The sequence below is a fragment of the Diadema setosum genome, chromosome 17 (assembly GCF_964275005.1).
Source record: "Diadema setosum chromosome 17, eeDiaSeto1, whole genome shotgun sequence".
In the NCBI taxonomy this organism is placed as follows: domain Eukaryota; kingdom Metazoa; phylum Echinodermata; class Echinoidea; order Diadematoida; family Diadematidae; genus Diadema; species Diadema setosum.
In genome coordinates, this window is record NC_092701.1 from 6,338,943 (window position 1) to 6,358,382 (window position 19,440).

Genomic DNA, 19,440 nt, shown 5'->3' on the forward strand with positions numbered 1-19,440 from the left:
CACTACAGAAAGATACAAGAATGACAGAATTCAGATGAGAAGGAAGATGTGACATTTTGAAATTTCACTTTTTTTCGGAAAATATTTCTTGACCAGTCCTTATGAATATTCAAATGAGTGAGTTGATGTCATTATCCTCACAATTTTTCATGTATCTTCCACAAGAAATTTGGAAAAATCTTTATTTTCAGCTATGCGCATATCCATACCAAGATATATCAGAGTTTATGTTGGTTCTTTTTTTTTGGGTGGTTTTAAGACAAATTGTGTATTTATGCAGCTGAAATTTGAGATTTTTGTCATTTCTGTATATAACATGAATGAGAGATTGTGAGAGTATGACATCGTAAACTTGCTGATTTGAATATTAGGACTGGTCAAGAATTTTTTTTCGGAAAAAAAGTGAAATTTCACAATGTCATATCTTCGTTATTTCTCATCCGATTGTGGTCATTTTTGCATTGTTCTTTAGGCAATATTTTTCTTTTTCTTTTAAAGTTTTATTCATTTTTGAGTGGATTTCCTCTTTAATATAGAATAAAGGAAAGTAAAGCCCCAGATAATGTAGATTGAGTGAAAGCACCAGTATGAATAGAGCATTTATCCGTGAAAGGGTGAGAAAAATCAGACAATCGATTCAAGTTATAGATTCGTTAGATATACAGAAAATTCTAGATATATTTCACTTTGTTATATTAACAATATTATCCGAATAGTTTATGTCAGTAACACGCTGATGGAGAGTAAGGATTTCCTGAAATGTAACTTTGTGGAATTTACCTTCTACACTGTTCTAAGATTATTTTCTTTATGTTATCGTCCATAATGACTTCATAAGGTATTTCGTTACCCAGCAGAGACGGAGCCAAAACTTCGAATATAATTTTTGAACAGATTGTCAGATTTTCCTAAAATTTTTCATTGATGTATCTTCCTAATATTGATGCTTTTACTCACTAAACATTCATATTTTGTTACAACTGATTGACAAATTGCCCTACATCGACGTAAAGGCAATTTGTCAATCAGTTGCAATGAAAACATCTCGATGAAAGAATTTCATGAATTTGAATATTCATATTTTTTTATAGGTTTTGGTTTCCTTTCATGCTTTTGAAGCACGTTTCTCTTTCACGTATATACTCAAATCTGTTACAGAACGGCACGAGTTCGATCCAGCACCCATCGTCAACCAGGGTTTGGGAGAAATTTTCGACGAGATTGCCGTTGAAAGTGGCTCGTGGGCATCGAACAACGACACTAACAGGGCTGGGAGCAGACGTCGACGTAGCATTGACCTTAACATCCACCGGGGCATCGACATCTGGTTCGCCTTCGACTCGTCGGGGAGCATCGGGGATGATAACTTTTTACTTGCCAAACGATTTGCGAAGAGTCTAGTTTCGAAGGTATTCTATGTTGTTTGCTGGTTTATTTCTTTTTGCCTTTTTTGTTTTATTCTGTTTTAATTTGTTTGTTGCTGCTTTTTTTGTATGTATGTTTGTTTGTTTGTTTGTTGCTGCTTTTACTGCATCTGGGATTTATTCTGCTGCGTGACACAGAATCAAAAATGGACTTGAAAAAGCTGGCCTTTCTAGAGACTTTAATCATCATATAATTACCTATTATTACCCGTCATTCCACTGAACTTCATTCACTATATTCTCTGCTAATGTTGCATCTGCTCTTTTATCATCATATTGTGTACATACATTATCCACATGGTAAGGTTGTCACTGACTTGCTGTTCTAACACTGGGATCTACAAATTCATATCTTTCTCTTCCTGAATACATAATTATTTAAAAGTCACGAAAACGCTTTTGTATACACTATGATAATCATAATAACATTAATATAGAGTATAATGTATAGATAAAGATTTAATTAAAATAAATTGAATTGAAGATTAGACTAGCAATAACAAAACGTATAATGCATACACATACACACACACACGCATATACACTCAGCAAAAAAAAAAGAAAGTAAACACTTTTTCGAGGTCATATTTTTCATAGAAGATTTTGATGAAAATCAATGTATTATATACCATATTAAAGGTAATTTAATTGGCTATCATGTTAGTAGGTTAATTTAAAAGGGAACTTTACGCATGAGTGAAGACATTCATTCTTGCCCGCCAAGGCACAAAATCTTCTATGAAAAAAAAGTTTAGGGCGGTGAGTTGGCTCAGTCGGTAGCGCGTCTGCCTCACGATCACGCGGCCCGGGTTCGAACCCGAGTCTGGACTGAGCAATGTTGTGTGTAAGCATACCGTCCCCTCTAGCAAGAGGCAAAACACTCTGTCCCTCGGATAGGACATAAAATGGAGGTCCCGTGTATGAGAGAGTAACAACTTATGCACGTAAAAGATCCCGCTTCATTCGTTCATCGCAGAGAGTAGGGTGTTTACCCCGGTGAAGTGGTCCCACCTCACATCCAACTGGACCCCATGGAAGACCAGCTTAACATAGCTGAATATGGGCTATCCAGCCATCTTCTCAGATGGAAAATGAACAAACAAACAAACAAAAATTGCAAAATTTGACAAGTTGTCTTTCATTTGGCAATGCCCTTCGAGATAACAATGACAACAAAGAGCCAGTTTATCACAACAAGAGACATGAATGAAATAGCAAAAACAAAAGTTTGTTCTCTTTATCACTTTATAACATCAAACAAAAAGAAAATGGGAAACTAAAGAAGGCAGAAATGGCATAAAGATGATTAAATGAACAGAATTTCTTTATTTTACTCTTTTTATATAGTAATTTAAGGATTCATGAGATAAATTTAAGACCAAATATCATCTAAAATTGTCCTCGTTTGAAAACAAATTCAAATTTCTACCATTTTTGTTCATATTACTTCTTCTCTTATTTCATTTGAGTTTGGGTTTGACCAAAGATTCTTCATTTTTTTTCTCCTTTATTTTTGGCCTTTGTTGATATTTTTGGCTTCAAAGATATCATAATGATCACAGGTTTATTTTTGCAACTTAATTAATGTATCTAATTGTGTTAAATTTGTCTTTTGTTATTATTGTAATATGGAAGAGCACTTGCAGATGAATGACAACTTGTTCATTTTTTCATTTTTTGCTTCTGTGCCTTCGAAGAGAAAAACAAAGGTGTTTACTCATGCTAAAAGTTTCCCTATATGTTGACCTACAAGACTGATAGCCAATTAAATTACCTTCAATACGGTATAAAATACATTAACTTTTAGCCAAATATTCTATGAGAAATATAAACTTGAAAAAGACTTTGTGTTCACTTTCTTTTCTTGCTGAGTGTATATATCGACAGAGAGAAGAAAAGAAGAAAAGATAAAATGATATATACAGTATAATAATGTGTGTTTATATAATAAAGTAAATGACCAACCATCATGTCTTTTGAGAGAATGCAGCAGCTAATGTGACCGATGCGCTGCTAAAACAATGTTCATTGATTAATTCCTCCACGTTGTCCGCAGGATCTCATGCGTCAATTGCCCTATATAATTCTTCCTCTGCTTGATAACTCACAGATATCTCAAAATGGATCGCTAGGGGGAGCCCGCATAGGTGCGGTGAGGTACGCGAGCCAATCAGATATTGCCTTTGGACTTCAGGATGTTCACAGCGGCAGTACGACGGAGCACGTTAAACGTCTCATTGATGGAATCACGTACAGACATGATAGAATAGGTCAGCTTGATTTTAATAAGATGGGCGTCTTCCTGCATGCTCAGCCCTGATATGATTACTGTTTATACTGTGCAGATTGATATACACTTTATATCTTGATTCCTGCAGTCGCTGATAACCGATAGCGGTTTAAAACACACACACACACACACAACGAATGTAGCCAGTGATGTGAAAAAAAAAACGTTCTTCCACTTCCATACCACGTTGAGGTTTCATCGTTACATAATACTTTCGGAAGAGTTTAAGGCAAAAATGACAAATTGGATGTCCAGGAAAATCTCACCATGCACAAGGGTTATCCACGAAATAGCTACCGTAAGGACGAGTATTGAAAGCATGAAACTATGCTATGTGCTGACGTCAAATAGCACAGTTTCTGACTAGCGTGAGGTCACTGAATTTAATAAAGTCACTGTGTTCAGTTCTATTTTCTTTGAAGTTTTTCTTTTATTATATCAATCATTTTGGGGTATTGTTGCGATGTAGATGATCCAAATGTGATCTCAAGATGAATGAGATACTTACTAGTAATCCAGGTCCGATAAGTTCCAATGTTTAAAACAGCCAAAATAACAAACAATTGTGAAAACATTCGCTGAATCAGGTCCAGTGTTAAAACAGCAACAATTGGAAAAATTAGTAAAACATGTGTTATAAAAGTAATAATAATAATGATAATGATAATGATTATAATAATGATATAGGTGATCTTACTTGGTATAAACCTTTAGTGAAAGCAGACAAACCTCTCCTTTCCCTTTCTCCTTTCAACTATCCTATCTCTATGCAAGTCATCCCTCCCTCCTATTCTCCTTCCGATGTATAGTATAATACTAAGTATGTACGGGGGCTGCACGCAAATCAAGCCACACTTACGCTGTAGCCCCACTGTATTATTCATTGTTGTATGTTTGTTGTACATTGCTGTGCAAAGGCAATGAAGGAAAAATATTCTGTGAACAACTTATATTTATGCTTGTACATGAATGTGCATGTGCAATGATGATACAGAAACCAATAAATCAAATCAAATCAAATCAAATAATAATAATAATAATAATAATAATAATAATAATAATAATAGCAATAATAGCAATGTCTTGTTTATCAAGGGTAGCCTCTTCAGTGTTGTCACTGCTCTCCCAGAGGGCACTGCCATTATTATTACCCCAGCGTTGCCAGGTACCTATACGAACGGTCTTGTCCTCGAACGTGAATCGAACTCGGGTCCTCAAATGCATAGGCATATGCCACAACGCCCACAGTGTTGATTTTGAATTAGTGATCGAAATGCTAATATCGTTTCTGATGGAAACTTTTAATTGGAGATCAGAATTATAACGTTTGTTGAATTATTTGTTTCAGGTTCAGGAACCAGTATTTTTGATGCCCTTGAGACGATTAGGACGCAGGTATCAATCGGCTCAGGATCTCAACATGCATCGTTGACGAACAAAAGATTCCTCTTCCTAATCACCGACGGTTAGTAATTTACGTTTGAAGAGTTGGTTGATAGTGTGGGTGTTGTGTTGTTTTTCTTCTTTTTTTTCTCTCAGGCAAATTAGGTAGGCCTACATCCAGTGCCAACATCTTTCTCTCTTATCAATGGAACTCCACCTCTTATGACTTTGATACAGGCTTACCAAGAACCGGAGCAAATCGACTTAAGGGTCTGAATGCATGCCTTTTATTATTTTTTTTACTCGGTCAAAAGATATCAGAAAATCTCGTCTCACTCCCCTTCCAGACTGCATACCTATTGCAAATTAATAGGTATAGGCAACAAACTCAGTTTTATTTTCTTGTTTATTACTGTAGGAATACACTGTAGTGTGTACAACATGTTGTCGACGTGCACGCTGAGCAGGCTCAAATCCAGGTTCTCTATACACAATCCACCAGGACGCAGTGACCTAATGCCCCAGTCACATAGACATCCCGGATCACCCCGGACCACCCCGGATCTGATCCGGGGAGAGATCCGTGTTGACGCCGGGAGGCCAACACGGCAACTTTTGGAGGTCAAAAACATCCGGCGTCATCCGGGGATTGCCGTGTTGGCAGAACAATCCGGGGTGGTCCGTGTGACTGCCGTGTAGCTGCCGTGTTGATCCGCGTAGATGCCGTGTTTGTCCGTGTAGACGCCGCGCTCTTCCGGCCTTATCCGTGTAGCTGCCGTGTTGATACCGTGTGTACAGTCATACCAAAATCTCGGATCTCCCCGGACGTCCCCGGATCTCCCCGGATCACCGTGTAAATCCTTGAGCATCCGTGTTTATATGTGACTGGGGCATCACCAATATCTTCCCACATAGTCTGGGTGACAGGGGCTAAACCTTGTTTTACTGTCCGTTTTTACCCCATTTTAATTGGATGATACAATTCTTGCATCAGGGTTTTCAGATATTCAAAATGATATTCAGATATTCAAAATGGCCGCCAAACTGGCTGCCAATATCTGAAATTCTTGTATTATATTGTATATGAGATGAAGTTTGACCTTATCCAAAGGGTGCAGAATCCAAATCTGATGATGTAACTTTTGCATTTTTAAGGATTGTGAGATATTCAAGTTGGCTGCCAAAATTGAAATTCCCATGATTATATTTCCCTATAAATGGTGAAAAGTTTGAAAAGGAAATAGGTTTTTTTTTTTGTCCTCAATCTGAGGGTCTTCATTTAAAATCAATTATTCGTAGTCATGCCGAAGCCAACACAACCACATAATCATTGCAATTGTATAGTTCAATTTACTTCAAATGAAACTTTTGTGTGTAACGGCTTTTATCATCCATTGCTCGAATACCTCCTTTTGGCAATATCTTTACAATAAAACAGAAACTTATTTGAATTAATTTATAATAAATGATGCAGTAATACGCTCATTTCTGTATTTTTCAATGTATTGCATATGCAATAAAATTGACTATTGAATTGATAAGAATATAGTCCTTACAAATTCCATACCCGATTACTATAATTTTCTCATCTACAATAATAGTTTTATCTTGAACAACTAACTAAAGACAATAATCCTTTCTGAGATAAGATTATGTCTGATTTTCGGACAGTACAACGATTAATGCACTAAAGGCGCATTTTCATTTCAAAATTTATATCGTGCATTTGTTGTTATTCTCTTTTTTAGTAGATTATCTTTTGAAAGGTAAAATATTATATATTATTTTGAAATCAAACTGTTTTATCATACTGAATTTCAATTTCGACAATTTAGAATCAAATATTGACATCCAATCAAAATATACAGCAGATCGAGTTCACGTTGACATATTTGGTTCTGACACTTTCATAAAAGTACATTTTAGCTTTTTTTTTTGCCGAGAATAACAATGACATACTTTTTGACACTTCAATAATCTTTTAACTGTTCATTTCATTTTCATTTTTATGATTACTTATTTTATGCAACCAAGAAAAAAGTATAAGTTTCTGATGCTGAAAAACAAAAACAGTTAACAACAAGTTATCAGACTGCAAACTATATCATCAACTTGAGTTTTATCAACCCAAAAATCTGTTTACAATTACATCATACGCTATTTTTATTGCAGTATTACTAATAAAGCATTTCTTTTCCATATTTGATATTACTGTTGAGCCATAAAAATTCGTCACTAATATCCCTTACCTGCAACAAATCCATTTGTCGCATTTCTGCCCAGTGAATCAATAAACTTCATAAAATGAGAAGTTTCATGTTTCTTGCATGAAGAAAACATACAATGTATCTTTTGAATAGCAATATCTCACAAAACATATCGGAGGTGTTTCAGTTTTCTGAAGCCGAAAATTACCACTTTAAAACATTTTTCCCAGGGGCGAGGATGATTAAAACATTTGAGACAGCCATGCAATCTGAGTTCTGTTAGGCAATGAGGTGGTGAGTTGGCTCAGTCGGTAGCGCGTCTGCCTCAGACCCAAGCGACCCAGTCTGGACTGAGCAATGTTGTGTGTAATCATACCGTCTCCTCTAGCAAGAGGCAAAACAATCTGTCCTTCGGATAGAATATGGAGGTCCCGTGTGTAAGAGAGTCACAACTCATGTACGTAAAAGATCCCGCTTTATTCGTCGCAAAGAGCAGAGTGTTAACCCGATGAAGTGCCCCGCCCCACATCCAACTGGACCCCATGGAAGACCAGCATAGCATAGCTGAATATGGGCTATCAAGCCTTCTTCCCAGATGAAAAATGAACAAACAAACAAGCAAACAAAGCCCATTCGATCAAAATGGCCGTGTAGATATTTTGTAATCAATATCTAAAAAAAGATATTAGGCGCCAATTATTAATCATTTCAGTGTCAATGAGTCAAACGTTTTTAATGTTGGGGGATTCTTACAGAAAAAGAATGCATTCAAGCACTGATGTCGATGAACAATTACAAATCCCCCGGCAGTGATGAAGTGGTGAATTTTATGAGACATTTTGGGTTTATATTAAAAACTACCTTGAATAAAGGGAAAAGAAATGGTATACTGTCCGATAACTAAAGACATTATATAGACGATGACTGGCGGGGGAGGGAACATACCGAATGTTCCACCCGAAGGGTTTGAAATGCTATTGAGGGAGGTTACAAGTCCCGAGACGAAGTCGAGGGACTTATAGCCTCCCGAAATAGCATTTCAAACCCTGAGGGTGGAACGTTTGGTACATGTTCCCGACAACAAAAGTCATCATCTCATATCATCATCATCATATTATATGGGTAAGTCAAATACGTCAACGTCAACCACCAAAGATCGTAGAGATTCAGTGTACTAACGCGTAGCTAGCGTAGCCCGACCAGACGCTACACAGCGACTGGGCTGTTATACGTGTAGTTACAGTTTACGATCTTTGCAACCACCAGCATGCATGCATGCAGAGCACAACGCACTCGATCGCTCGCTCGCGCAGAGCCAAATTCACTGTGCGCGCGTGGGTGGCCGGTCCTAGTCTAGGCCTTCTGTCATTTGTTACGTGAAAATGTTCTCCCATGGGAGAACATTACCAAGAATGTTCGCCCATGGGCGAACATAACGAATGTACCTCCATCACGTGACTCTGTTTAGCCAATCACTAACCGGTATTTGACTAACACATTTTCCACACACTTTTACACAATACACATTTATTGATATTGTTGTTTGAAAAGGGTGATAAGCTAAATCTTAAATGGGAATTTTTTTCCAAAGTAACGAAGTTGAATTTCTGCAAATATTCATCAGAATTAGGCAGTCGGTGGTCTGAATGGTATAAATTGCTGTATAAATAGATAAATCTCTTCTAGAATGCATTTTCTCACCAATAATAACTTTGAATTTCTTCAAAACAGCATTGATTTCCTTTCTCTTAGCATTGTGCGATTCTAACTTCAAAAAATATTTCGATAATTGTCCTCTTTCTTCAATCCATTTTGCTCTGGATCGAACAAAAGTGCCTCTAGACTTGACTTTGTGTAATTTTTCGAATTTCATTTTCCTCTCTAAGGGTCTCCATCAACTGTTTTTTCAGATTCAAATCTTGCTGAAGTTTAAAGTAATACTGCTTTCTTAGTTTTTGCTTATATTTTGCATATTTTTGTGTAAGTTCCTTTATTTTGATCCTCATGATCTTACACACACACACACACACATACACACACACACACACACACACACACACAGACACACACACACAAAAGATCTTGATAACCCATTTCGGAGGTACTGGATACGAATCTGGATGAAGCAACTCTCACATCCCTCGGGATTTTGAGGCATCCAAAATGGCTGCCAAAATTGAAATTCCTGTATATTTTATAAATTTGGAAACGGGCGTGAAGTGTTACCTTATTCAAATAGTGGCGAATCATAATCTACATGATGCAACATTTGTATTCTTGAGGATTTAGAGATACTCAATTTGGATGCCTAATTTGAAATTCCCATAATTATGTTACCTTTTAATGGTGAAAAAATGGGGGGGGGGGGAAAGATGGTTATAACCTATTTCAGAGCTGCTGGATCCAAATATGGATGAAACAATTCGTGCATCCCTCTACTTTTTGAGTTATCCATAATGGTCACCAAAAATTTAATTTTTGGTATAAGTATTTTTTCATAAAATGTAAATGAATTGAAAATAAATGGATAGTTTTACCCTATTTCGAGGATATTGAGGGTGCTGAATTCAAATCTGGTTGATGCAACCCTGCCATCGTTATTTTTTTTTAGAGATATTCAAGATAGCCGCCAAAATGGATATCAAAATTCTTGAATATCTCAAAACCCTCCATGTTTAAGAGTTGCATCATGTAGATTCGGGATTCAGCATCCTCGAATTAAAAAAGGGTAATACCATCATTTCGAATGGAAAAATTCACCATTTATAGGGAAATGCTTCAATTTGAATTTCAATTTTGGCTGTCTTCTTTTATATATATATATATATATATATATATATATTATACAAATAATGAATGTTTATGAGTGCAATGGACAGAATATTTCATGAGGTGAAAGATGAAATGATCCATTCAACGAGGCGCAGCCGAGTTGAATGGATCAAACATTTCATCTTTCACCGAATGAAATATTCTGTCCATTGCGCGAATAAAAAACATTTATTATTTGTTTTATATAACGCCTGAAAGAGATCCTTGTCCTTTCATGTTTTATTTATTTAGAAACAATGGAGAATTTGAGATCGCGAGAGTGCTCATTGAGCGCTTAACGCTAGGTAGCTCGCTGTCGCATACATACACTGCAAAACGCAAGCGTATGCGCGTAGTATGCCGGGCTAACAGAACAGTGAGCGTGCAATGGAGCAAATCGTATGGATCCAAAATTGCACGGTAAATGGAACCACAATTGCACGGATGATGACGTCATAGTGAAATGGGCAGAATAACCAATGTCAAACAACCAATCAAATGACAAGGATCTCTTCAGACGTTATATAAATATATATATATATATATAATCCTCGGTACAAGAGTTGCATCAACAAGATTCGGTTTCTGCACCTGGAAATAGGGCAAACCCATCAAATTATTATCATTATTTTTTTTTCAATTTAAACGGAAAAAAAGGCTCCCCTACTTATTACAACTGAAATTTTGTCGGCCATTTTGGACATCTCAAAGCAGGAAAACAAGCGTTGCCATATCCATATTCGGATTCAGCACCTTCGAAATAGGTTAAAATCATAAAATCTTTTATTACTTTTCATCATTTAAAAGTAAATATACAAAAATTTTAACTTTCGGGGGCCATCTTGAATATCTCTGAATCCTCAAGATGCAATTAGAGCTGCATCATCTAGAGTTGGGTTCACACCCTTGAAATTCAGTCAACCTTATTTTTTGTGTCTTTTTTACCATCTACTAATATAATAATGGAAATGCAAGTACTATTTAGAATTCAGATTTTGGCCGCCGTTTTGGCGGCCATCTTGAACATTTCAAAAGCTCCATGATTCAGCAACCTCGAAATAGGGGAAAACTATTAAAAAAAAAATAGGCAGACGGTTGAATAAGTTTAGGCCCATATTCTGACATTGATACCCAGATCGTCATAACTGGTCTTTCATATTTGTTGTTTTTTCTGCATGTATCTATACGTGTGTGTGTGTGTGTGTGTGTGCTTGGCACGTATCAGGCATGAACAACATGGGCGGCAAACCGGATCACATTGCCGATGAACTGAAACGAGACCATCGTGTGGAGATCCTCTGCATCGGGTTGGGGCCACAGGTGAACAAAGAGAAGCTGGCGGCCATCGCCTCCATGCCACATAAACATCACATTTACTATCTGGAGGACTACGTGAAACTGGACGAGATCGTACGCAATATCACCAGTTCTGAAAGAGGTGCGTACTGGATTTTCATTTCATTTCATTTCTTTTTTTCCATCTCCAACAGAACTTGTAAATACATTTTCCTTCCACATAAAATATAAATACATATACATGTATATGTGAATATTACAAAATATGATAAGTGGAATTGATAGATACAAATAACACGGTGACAAAGAAAAAAGCACCAAAAAAAATCTGAAATTAGGAAATGCAGGAGATGGGGAGGAATGCTGAAGAAGCAAAGCTTGTAGGGTGCATTCCCCCAAACATATAGTAACATCTTATATGATTGATCTTCTACTTAACACATGAGATTAAATTTACAAAATGAATTACACAAACTACAGATAAAAACCTAACTGCCCCTAGACAAACACCCAGACAAATCCACAAACTAAGTCGCTGTCATGCAGAAACGCAGAAACTAGAACAGGAAAGGTAAGACAGAAAGATGAAGAAGAACTGATAACATGGTTGGAAAATAGGAAGAAGAAAAAAAGGATTCTCGATACAGTACTGATCATCCACGTCATGTACAGTGTTGAATTTCAGGCCCGTAACTAGGAATTTTATCGCGGGGGGGGGGGGGGTGGGGGATGGAGGTTCAGAATAAGAAAAGTGGACCTTGTTAGTTCAAGTTTATATGAGATGTTCAATTCCGTTAATTTGCACACACCAACCAATACCAAATAGACTCAAAATGCAGGCAAAAGTGTGTTTGTGTGTGTGTGTGGGGGGGGGGGGGGGTCCGCGGAACCCCCTGAACACCCCCCCCCCCCCCCCATTGCGGACCTGAATTTAGAGAATTCTGGACGAATTCTAGTTGGACAAATACAAAAGAGGTTAATTTCATAAGCTTAACAGTGAACATTTCTTCAAAATCAAACAAATTCACGAAGTTATGAAATTATGCATAGCCATGGTTTTGCTAATTTAAACAAAACACTTATTAGGCAGTCATTGCGCAAACATATGCAGACATGTGCAAACATATGCAAACAAGTTAGTTGATAATATATCCGCCTCAGAACTTTTATTTCTTTTTCTTCTTTTTTTTTTTGTGGTAAAATACAAATATGCAAATAAAGCCCAGTCTGAATTCCTTACATATCTGACTGATCATCATGTTGAAGTTAGTCAGCCAAATAACATTCTGTTAAATGAATACAGCAGAAAAATCTAAATTTATTTCTCTGTGTGTGCGTGTGTTTTTTTTTTTTCCGTACACGATCAATAAAAAGTTGTCCAGTGGTTATATCAGTAGCTCCTCATTTGCATATCAATAATCATTTTTTTTTTTCCTGAACTGTGTTGCTGAGGAAAAAGGCATGATAATTTCCTGAATTCCCAAGTTTTCAACCCATTTTGATCAAAATTTCACTGTCGGTCTTACGAAGTTATAACGGTTTTCTTTCCAGAATAACTTTGAACTGAAGTGGAATTCCGTTTAAACATTAGAATACATATTCAAACAACTAGGTTGTTAGGGTTTTCATTGTAATCAGACCTAACTGAGGTAACTGTTGTCATGGAAATTAATGTTTCATGAAATATTTTCATGAAATAGTTATAAAAATAGCAACTACATTATGCAAATTGGACGCCATCTGTTAAAATCAACGTGAGCATGGTGTGGAATTGTATGATGATAATCAGGATGCTTCTAACAAACACCCGAAAAAAAAAGAATAAGCAGACGTCAGAGAAAGACTCAGAGGTCTGTGAGATCAATAAATCTCTAAGTTTTGATGCTGTTACTACGAATGTGCACACTCCTCTTTGTGTTAAAGTAAGTTACGAAATATTATTATCTTATCTCCATCTCAAGTGGGATGTGTGGCACCAAAATCGAAACGTAGTAATTTTTCAAGAGAAGTTCACCCTTGCAGTAATTTCCAGTGTGCTCTGTATTTCTTAAATATATCTACATTAACATGCGTTTCTATTTTTTCATTAAGTTGACTTTAGTAATTATGGTCGAACCCAGCAGAATAATACAGAAATCATCAAAACAGGACATAGTAATAATGGGGTTTTTTTTTCAAAGTTTCACAATGTTTTTCAGACTTTAAAATCATTGGAGATGTCAGCAATGCCTTATCCATGATGACATTTTTTCTGGAAAAAAAAAATTATTGTATGAAGTTATTCAGTCCAGAAGGCACAATCGTTGGCGGACTATACATATTTATGCATAATCATGATTTGTGTGCAGGACGAAGGGTGACCGGGGGCGTGGGGGCGTGGGGCGTGGGGGATTTTCATGAAGCTTTTCGTCCGAAAAACTTGTCAGACAAAAATTTACTCTCAGTCAGTCAGACGCAAGGATTTCAGTAGCTCATAACAATTTGTCAGGTAAAAAAAAAAATACATCTGACAAAACGCTTGATGAAATTCCCCTCCCCCCCCCCCCCCCCGAAACTAACGACAATAATTACCCAAATCTTATATAGGGTTGTACACAATTATCAACATGGTGATGACTGTTTCGAGAAAAAAAAAATGTAAAGTGGCTTTCTTATCCTATGTCTAAATTTGATGACTCTTAAAGAACTTGATAATATAGTTTATTGCGATTAGAAATGTGTGAACTTTTTAGGAAATATTTTGTTATGACAATGTCTAATGCCAAAATAGAGTACCCGTTACTGCTATATGCAGAAATCACTGAGCATGCTATGTCATGGTGCCAGTTTTAGCACTATCTTATAGAAGCAGGGTTATGAAAGATGGACAAGAGTGACGGGGCACTACATCACCACTCGTACGCCTTCGGCTCTTTAGAAAGTTACCAAATAAAAAATCAAACAAAGAATTCAAAAACGTACACATCAAAGCTCAGGTCTTTCAAAAGGTTCTGCCCAGGGGAGGAAGTTGATCATTATATTAGCTCTTGACCCAACCCGAATACTGCCCCAGCCCGAGCCCACTTGCCTCACACACCCACACTCCCACACCCCCTCCGACCCCCCCCCCAAATAAAAATCAATCAAACAAACAAACAAACAAATTTAACAGAACAGAACAAACCAATGAAAAGTTTCACATGTGTGAGTATTACTATCTGTCTTCGTGCATATGTGCAGCAATGTTTTAGGAATTTCTTCCTTAGTTTGTTGTTCGTTCGTTTGTTTGTTTAATTCTTTCTTCCTTTAGGGGACTAAAGAGTAATGTTAGAATCATAATATGAGGCGATTATTAGGCAAGTGATCTTTCTCACTGAACAGATTACACTCAGTGCGGGAAGGCTGGCACTAACTTTGAGGAGCCGGACGCGATGAAAGCTGGTAGCGGTGAATATCCCTGGATGGCGGCCATTTACAAAGATAACAAGAACGGCGATAAGGTAATTTGTTATATTAAATGGGTCAGTCAAATACCGGTTAGTGATTGGCTAAACACAGTCACGTGATGGAGGCACATTGGTCATGTTCGCCCATGGGCAGAATGTTGTTGTTATATGTTTTCCCATGCGAAAACATTTTCTCGTAACAAACGACAAACGATACCAACGATTGAACGATCATATTTTTCACGCAATCGATAGGATAAATTCGCTTATTCCATACAATGTGAAAAATCAGATGACCGATTATTGTAATGCGTACGAAAGTGTGATAATTTGACTGACCCATATTAGTCCAAGAGCATTAGTTTTAACCTGGACATTTTTGGTAATAAGCTGATTTTTTTTTAGGATAGGTCCAGAAAATGTCTAGAATAACATACATCCTCTTTGAGCGTTTTCCGCAATCCAAGATGGCGTCCAAAATGGCCGCCATTTTCCAGAAATTCTTATAACTTATAACCAGAGAACCAAAATACAAATTTCGAATGTCTAAATATATATTTCAAAGCATGAAGAACTAAATGAAACACATATTAGAGATGTTGATGCACGCAAGTACCGTAATCCAAGATGGCGTCCAAAATGGCCGCCATTTTCTGAAATTCTTGTAGATTTTCAGCCAGGTAACCAGGTAGTCTAAATAAATGTTTTGAAAGATGAAGAACTCAATAAAATGCATATGAAGAATTTTGAAGCACGCAAGTACCGTAATCCAAGATGGCGTCCAAAATGTCCGCCATTTCCTTATTTTTTTTTTCTCATAATTTTGCAAGTGTATAGATTTGAACTGTACACACTTGGAATGTCGAAATATACGTTTTGAGTCACAAGGAACCAAATACATAATACTTATTCAGAGATTTTGAATCACTTACTGCTTTCAGAAATCCAAATTGGTGTCCAAAAAGGCTGCCTTTTCTTGTTTTTTCTCATAAATGTATAAATATATATTTTGAGACATAGGGAACCCAAAGAAATACTTATTCAGACATCATGAAGCACGTAAGTACAAATAAAACTTCGTGAGTTCATCGCGAAAATTAATTTTTTTATTTCTCAATAGAAACAAAATTATTATTTTTTTTTTTAACTAAATTTTGGCCAAAATGGCCGCCGTTTGTTTATCAAAAGTTGCTGTTTTTAGCCTGTTTCAAGAGACAAAGAAATTCAACATAATGTCCGAGATTCAACAACTAAGAAGGTCCAGTGGAATCTTTCCCTCAAATGTACACAACACGTGTATAGGTTGAGTTGAATGCATTCCCCTCCCCCCCCCCCCCTTGGGGAAGGGGGTGGCCTGTACAATCATTATTTTCTAAATATTCAACCTGAAGTATTTGCACTTTGTCATTGAATTGCAATCATAAACATGCTAAACGTCCCTCGCTTGGTCCCTTTCCATAGACTTCGTACACTTCCGAAATTAACAAATTTCCGAATATGTCATCAAAAATTGTGCACTAGATCTTTCACTTGCAAAATGCAAAAGTTATTTCCCTCATATTGGAGGGTAATTTGCCCTTCCTAACCCTTCCATCGCTCACTTCCCCCAATAAGAATTAAATACCCCTTTGATTAACAATTCCGAAATATTCCATCAAATGTGTGTAAATGATATAATTATTTTCATTTCAATTCAAGTGTAAAAGCTCCATCGTGTTGGAGGGGATGGGCATACCGAGACTATGAATTGTCTACTCTTTGAGGAGACAATCAATATAACTCCAAGGGTGCACTATTAATGCCGATTAATGACGATCATAAAAATGCAAAACGCCCTCCAGTCGAAAGTGATCCCCTCCCCACATCCTCTTCTAGCCCATTGCCTTGAATATACAAGTCTTTTTTCTACATACACTTTTTGATAGAAACAAAAATCTAGTATTTCATCAGCAGTGCGCACCATAAAACCCGTAACCTGAAAATAAAAAATCTCCATTTCCTGGGAGGGTGCATCACCTCGTACACCGCTTCCGCATATTTCCATACATATATATTTTCTAACTTTTAGGACAATAGCAAATCTCAAATATTTCATACAAAGCGCTAAATTTCTGAATTTCAAATTGGAAAATGCCAAAATCTCCATCGTATGGAAAGGAGTATTCTCCTCTCACACTTCTCCCTCCCCGACACTTTCCTGAATATATATTTTTCCTAACGTTTTCAAATACAAAGCAAATATCGGATTTTTCACCAAATGGGTGCAACAGCATTGTGAATTTCAAGTCTGAAAATACGAAAATTTTCCCTCGTGTGGGAGTGAGCAACCCTATGACCGCGCAATTCATGATTATAATTATTATATCTTTTTGTTCCTTTTTTGATGGAAACAAAAATCTAATATTTCACCAATAGGGTGCATCAGATGTGTGAATGTCAAGTTTGATATCTCCCTCATGTTGGGGGGAGAGGGAGGGGATCCCCCTTCCACACCCTCCCATATATTGCCCATTTCCCTGAATACTAATTTATATAAGATTATTTCCTACTCTTTGATGGAAATAATTCAATATCTTACACACGTTTGCAGTATATGTTTCACTTTCGAGTAAAAAAAAAAAAAAAAAATCCCTCTCGTGGGAGAGGAGTACCCCTCCTCCATGTACCAATAATCATGAGTGCCATATTCTCTGATTTCTATCTATTGTATAATTTTACATAATTTACATGAAATGAATGAGATATTTTAGACACTATTTTTAGGTAGAGCAATATAATGCACCGAAATAAATTCACTGTCATGTGATGAATTACACATTATTTTGTAGCACATGCAGATACTAGTTTTGAACATTTATGTAGCACATATATCAAAAAGAATTGTTTTTACTTCTCAAGTGATAACTGACAGTTTCAACTGGAACTCGCCTCATGGTAGACATCAAATGCGTTGGTAATAAAAAGGGGCTAGCACTAAGTTTTCATCTCATGTGCTTGAGGTGACGAAAAGACCATGTGGTAAAAAGATATTGCCTTCTAGTAGGCTCTCTGTTTAGCACCAAATCTGATGATGAAATGTTTCTCTCGTAACAAGTACACACTCCTTGGCCCGAATTCACGAAGGTGGTACAAATGAAACCATGGTTTAAACCATGGACAAAAACCATGGAGCGCCAAGTGTCACATGGAATATTTCGTTACAAAATTGGTCATTTCGTCGAAAAAAATGACGGTTTCGTTTACGAAATTACCATTTCGTGAACGAAATGTTCATTTAGATACAAAATGTTGTCATTTCGTTACAAAATAATAATTTCATCGACGAAATGACTGATTTTGTAACGAAATATTCCATGCGACACTTGGCACTCCATGGTTTTTGTCCATGGTTTAAACCATGGTTTCATTTGTACCACCTTCGTGAATTCGGGCCCTTGAGTTTAACACCCAAATGTTTTCATTTGTATACTTTACACAGAAGAATTATTTTTTTGAATAAAAAGTTTTTTATAAACTATACTGACATTTATTTACATGATTGTGAGATAAAATTGTGACTGCCAGCCATTTTGCACGCCATTTTGCATTTTAGGAAGAGATCGAGCGGTTTAATAGGTACATGCGTGCGTCAAAATCTCGTAACATGTATTGTATTGAGCTCTTCATGTTTCGAAACATATGAAATTGTGTATTGGTTTCCCAGTTGAAAGGTTATAAAAAAAGTTAGGAAATGGCGGCCATTTTGGACTCCATCTTGGATTACGGTACTTACATGCTGCAAAATTCTTAATATGTATTTTATTGAGTTCTTCATCCTTCAAAACATATATTTAGACATCTAAATCTTGTATTTGGGTTACCTGGCTGGAAAGCTATAAGAATTTCAGAAAATGGCGGCCACTTTGGACGCCATCTTGGATTACGGTACTTGCGTGCATCAACATCTCTTGTTAAGTGTTTTTATTGCTTCAAAACATATATTTAGACATTTAAATTTTGTATTTTGGTTCTCTGGTTGAAAAGTTATAAGAATTTCTGGAAAAGGCGGCCATTGTGGACGCCATCTTGAATTGCGGAAAATGCTCAAAGAGGATTTATGAGGACTTTTAGTATGTTATTTTAGACATTTTTCTGGACCTATCCTGAAAAAACAGCTTGTTACCAGGAATGTCCAGGTTTAAGCCTTTTTTGACTTAATGCTCTTGGACTATATAATACAGTCCAAGCAAGTACCCTGTGAGGGATAAACCTGAAATACCCTCTCAGGGCTATTCAGCGGCTCAACGACGTGTTGCGATCGTTATCTCTATTCTCATTGCCGGTCGTTCCGATTTATGACTAGAAATTCTGCGGATTTTGCTGGCTCGTGCGAGCGCTGCACGCTCGCCATGAGCTGGGTGGCCCTGTACACCCACATGCAGGCCGGAAAAGTCGCAGCGTCACATACCAGCCGGGGAGATACCACACAGTCTTCACATCCACCAAGTATTGTAAAGTAACTCGCGCTAAGATGGATTGCAACAATTTGCACAAATCCAAACTAATTTAAACTACACTAAGTACACGTCGTTGCAGGATGATATAAACACAAAAATAAACAAAAT

The 19,440-nt window shown here is 36.8% G+C and overlaps 1 protein-coding gene across 1 annotated transcript in view; it reads left to right on the plus strand.

Annotated features, from left to right (window-relative positions):
• Positions 1–19,440, plus strand: part of LOC140240895 (complement factor B-like) — a 94,604-nt gene that overhangs the window by 19,520 nt on the left and 55,644 nt on the right. The window contains exons 10-14 of the mRNA XM_072320673.1: positions 1,159–1,409; positions 3,535–3,694; positions 5,063–5,179; positions 11,341–11,553; positions 14,772–14,890. Coding sequence (XP_072176774.1) covers positions 1,159–1,409; positions 3,535–3,694; positions 5,063–5,179; positions 11,341–11,553; positions 14,772–14,890 — 860 coding nt within the window. The remainder of the gene's footprint in view (positions 1–1,158; positions 1,410–3,534; positions 3,695–5,062; positions 5,180–11,340; positions 11,554–14,771; positions 14,891–19,440) is intronic.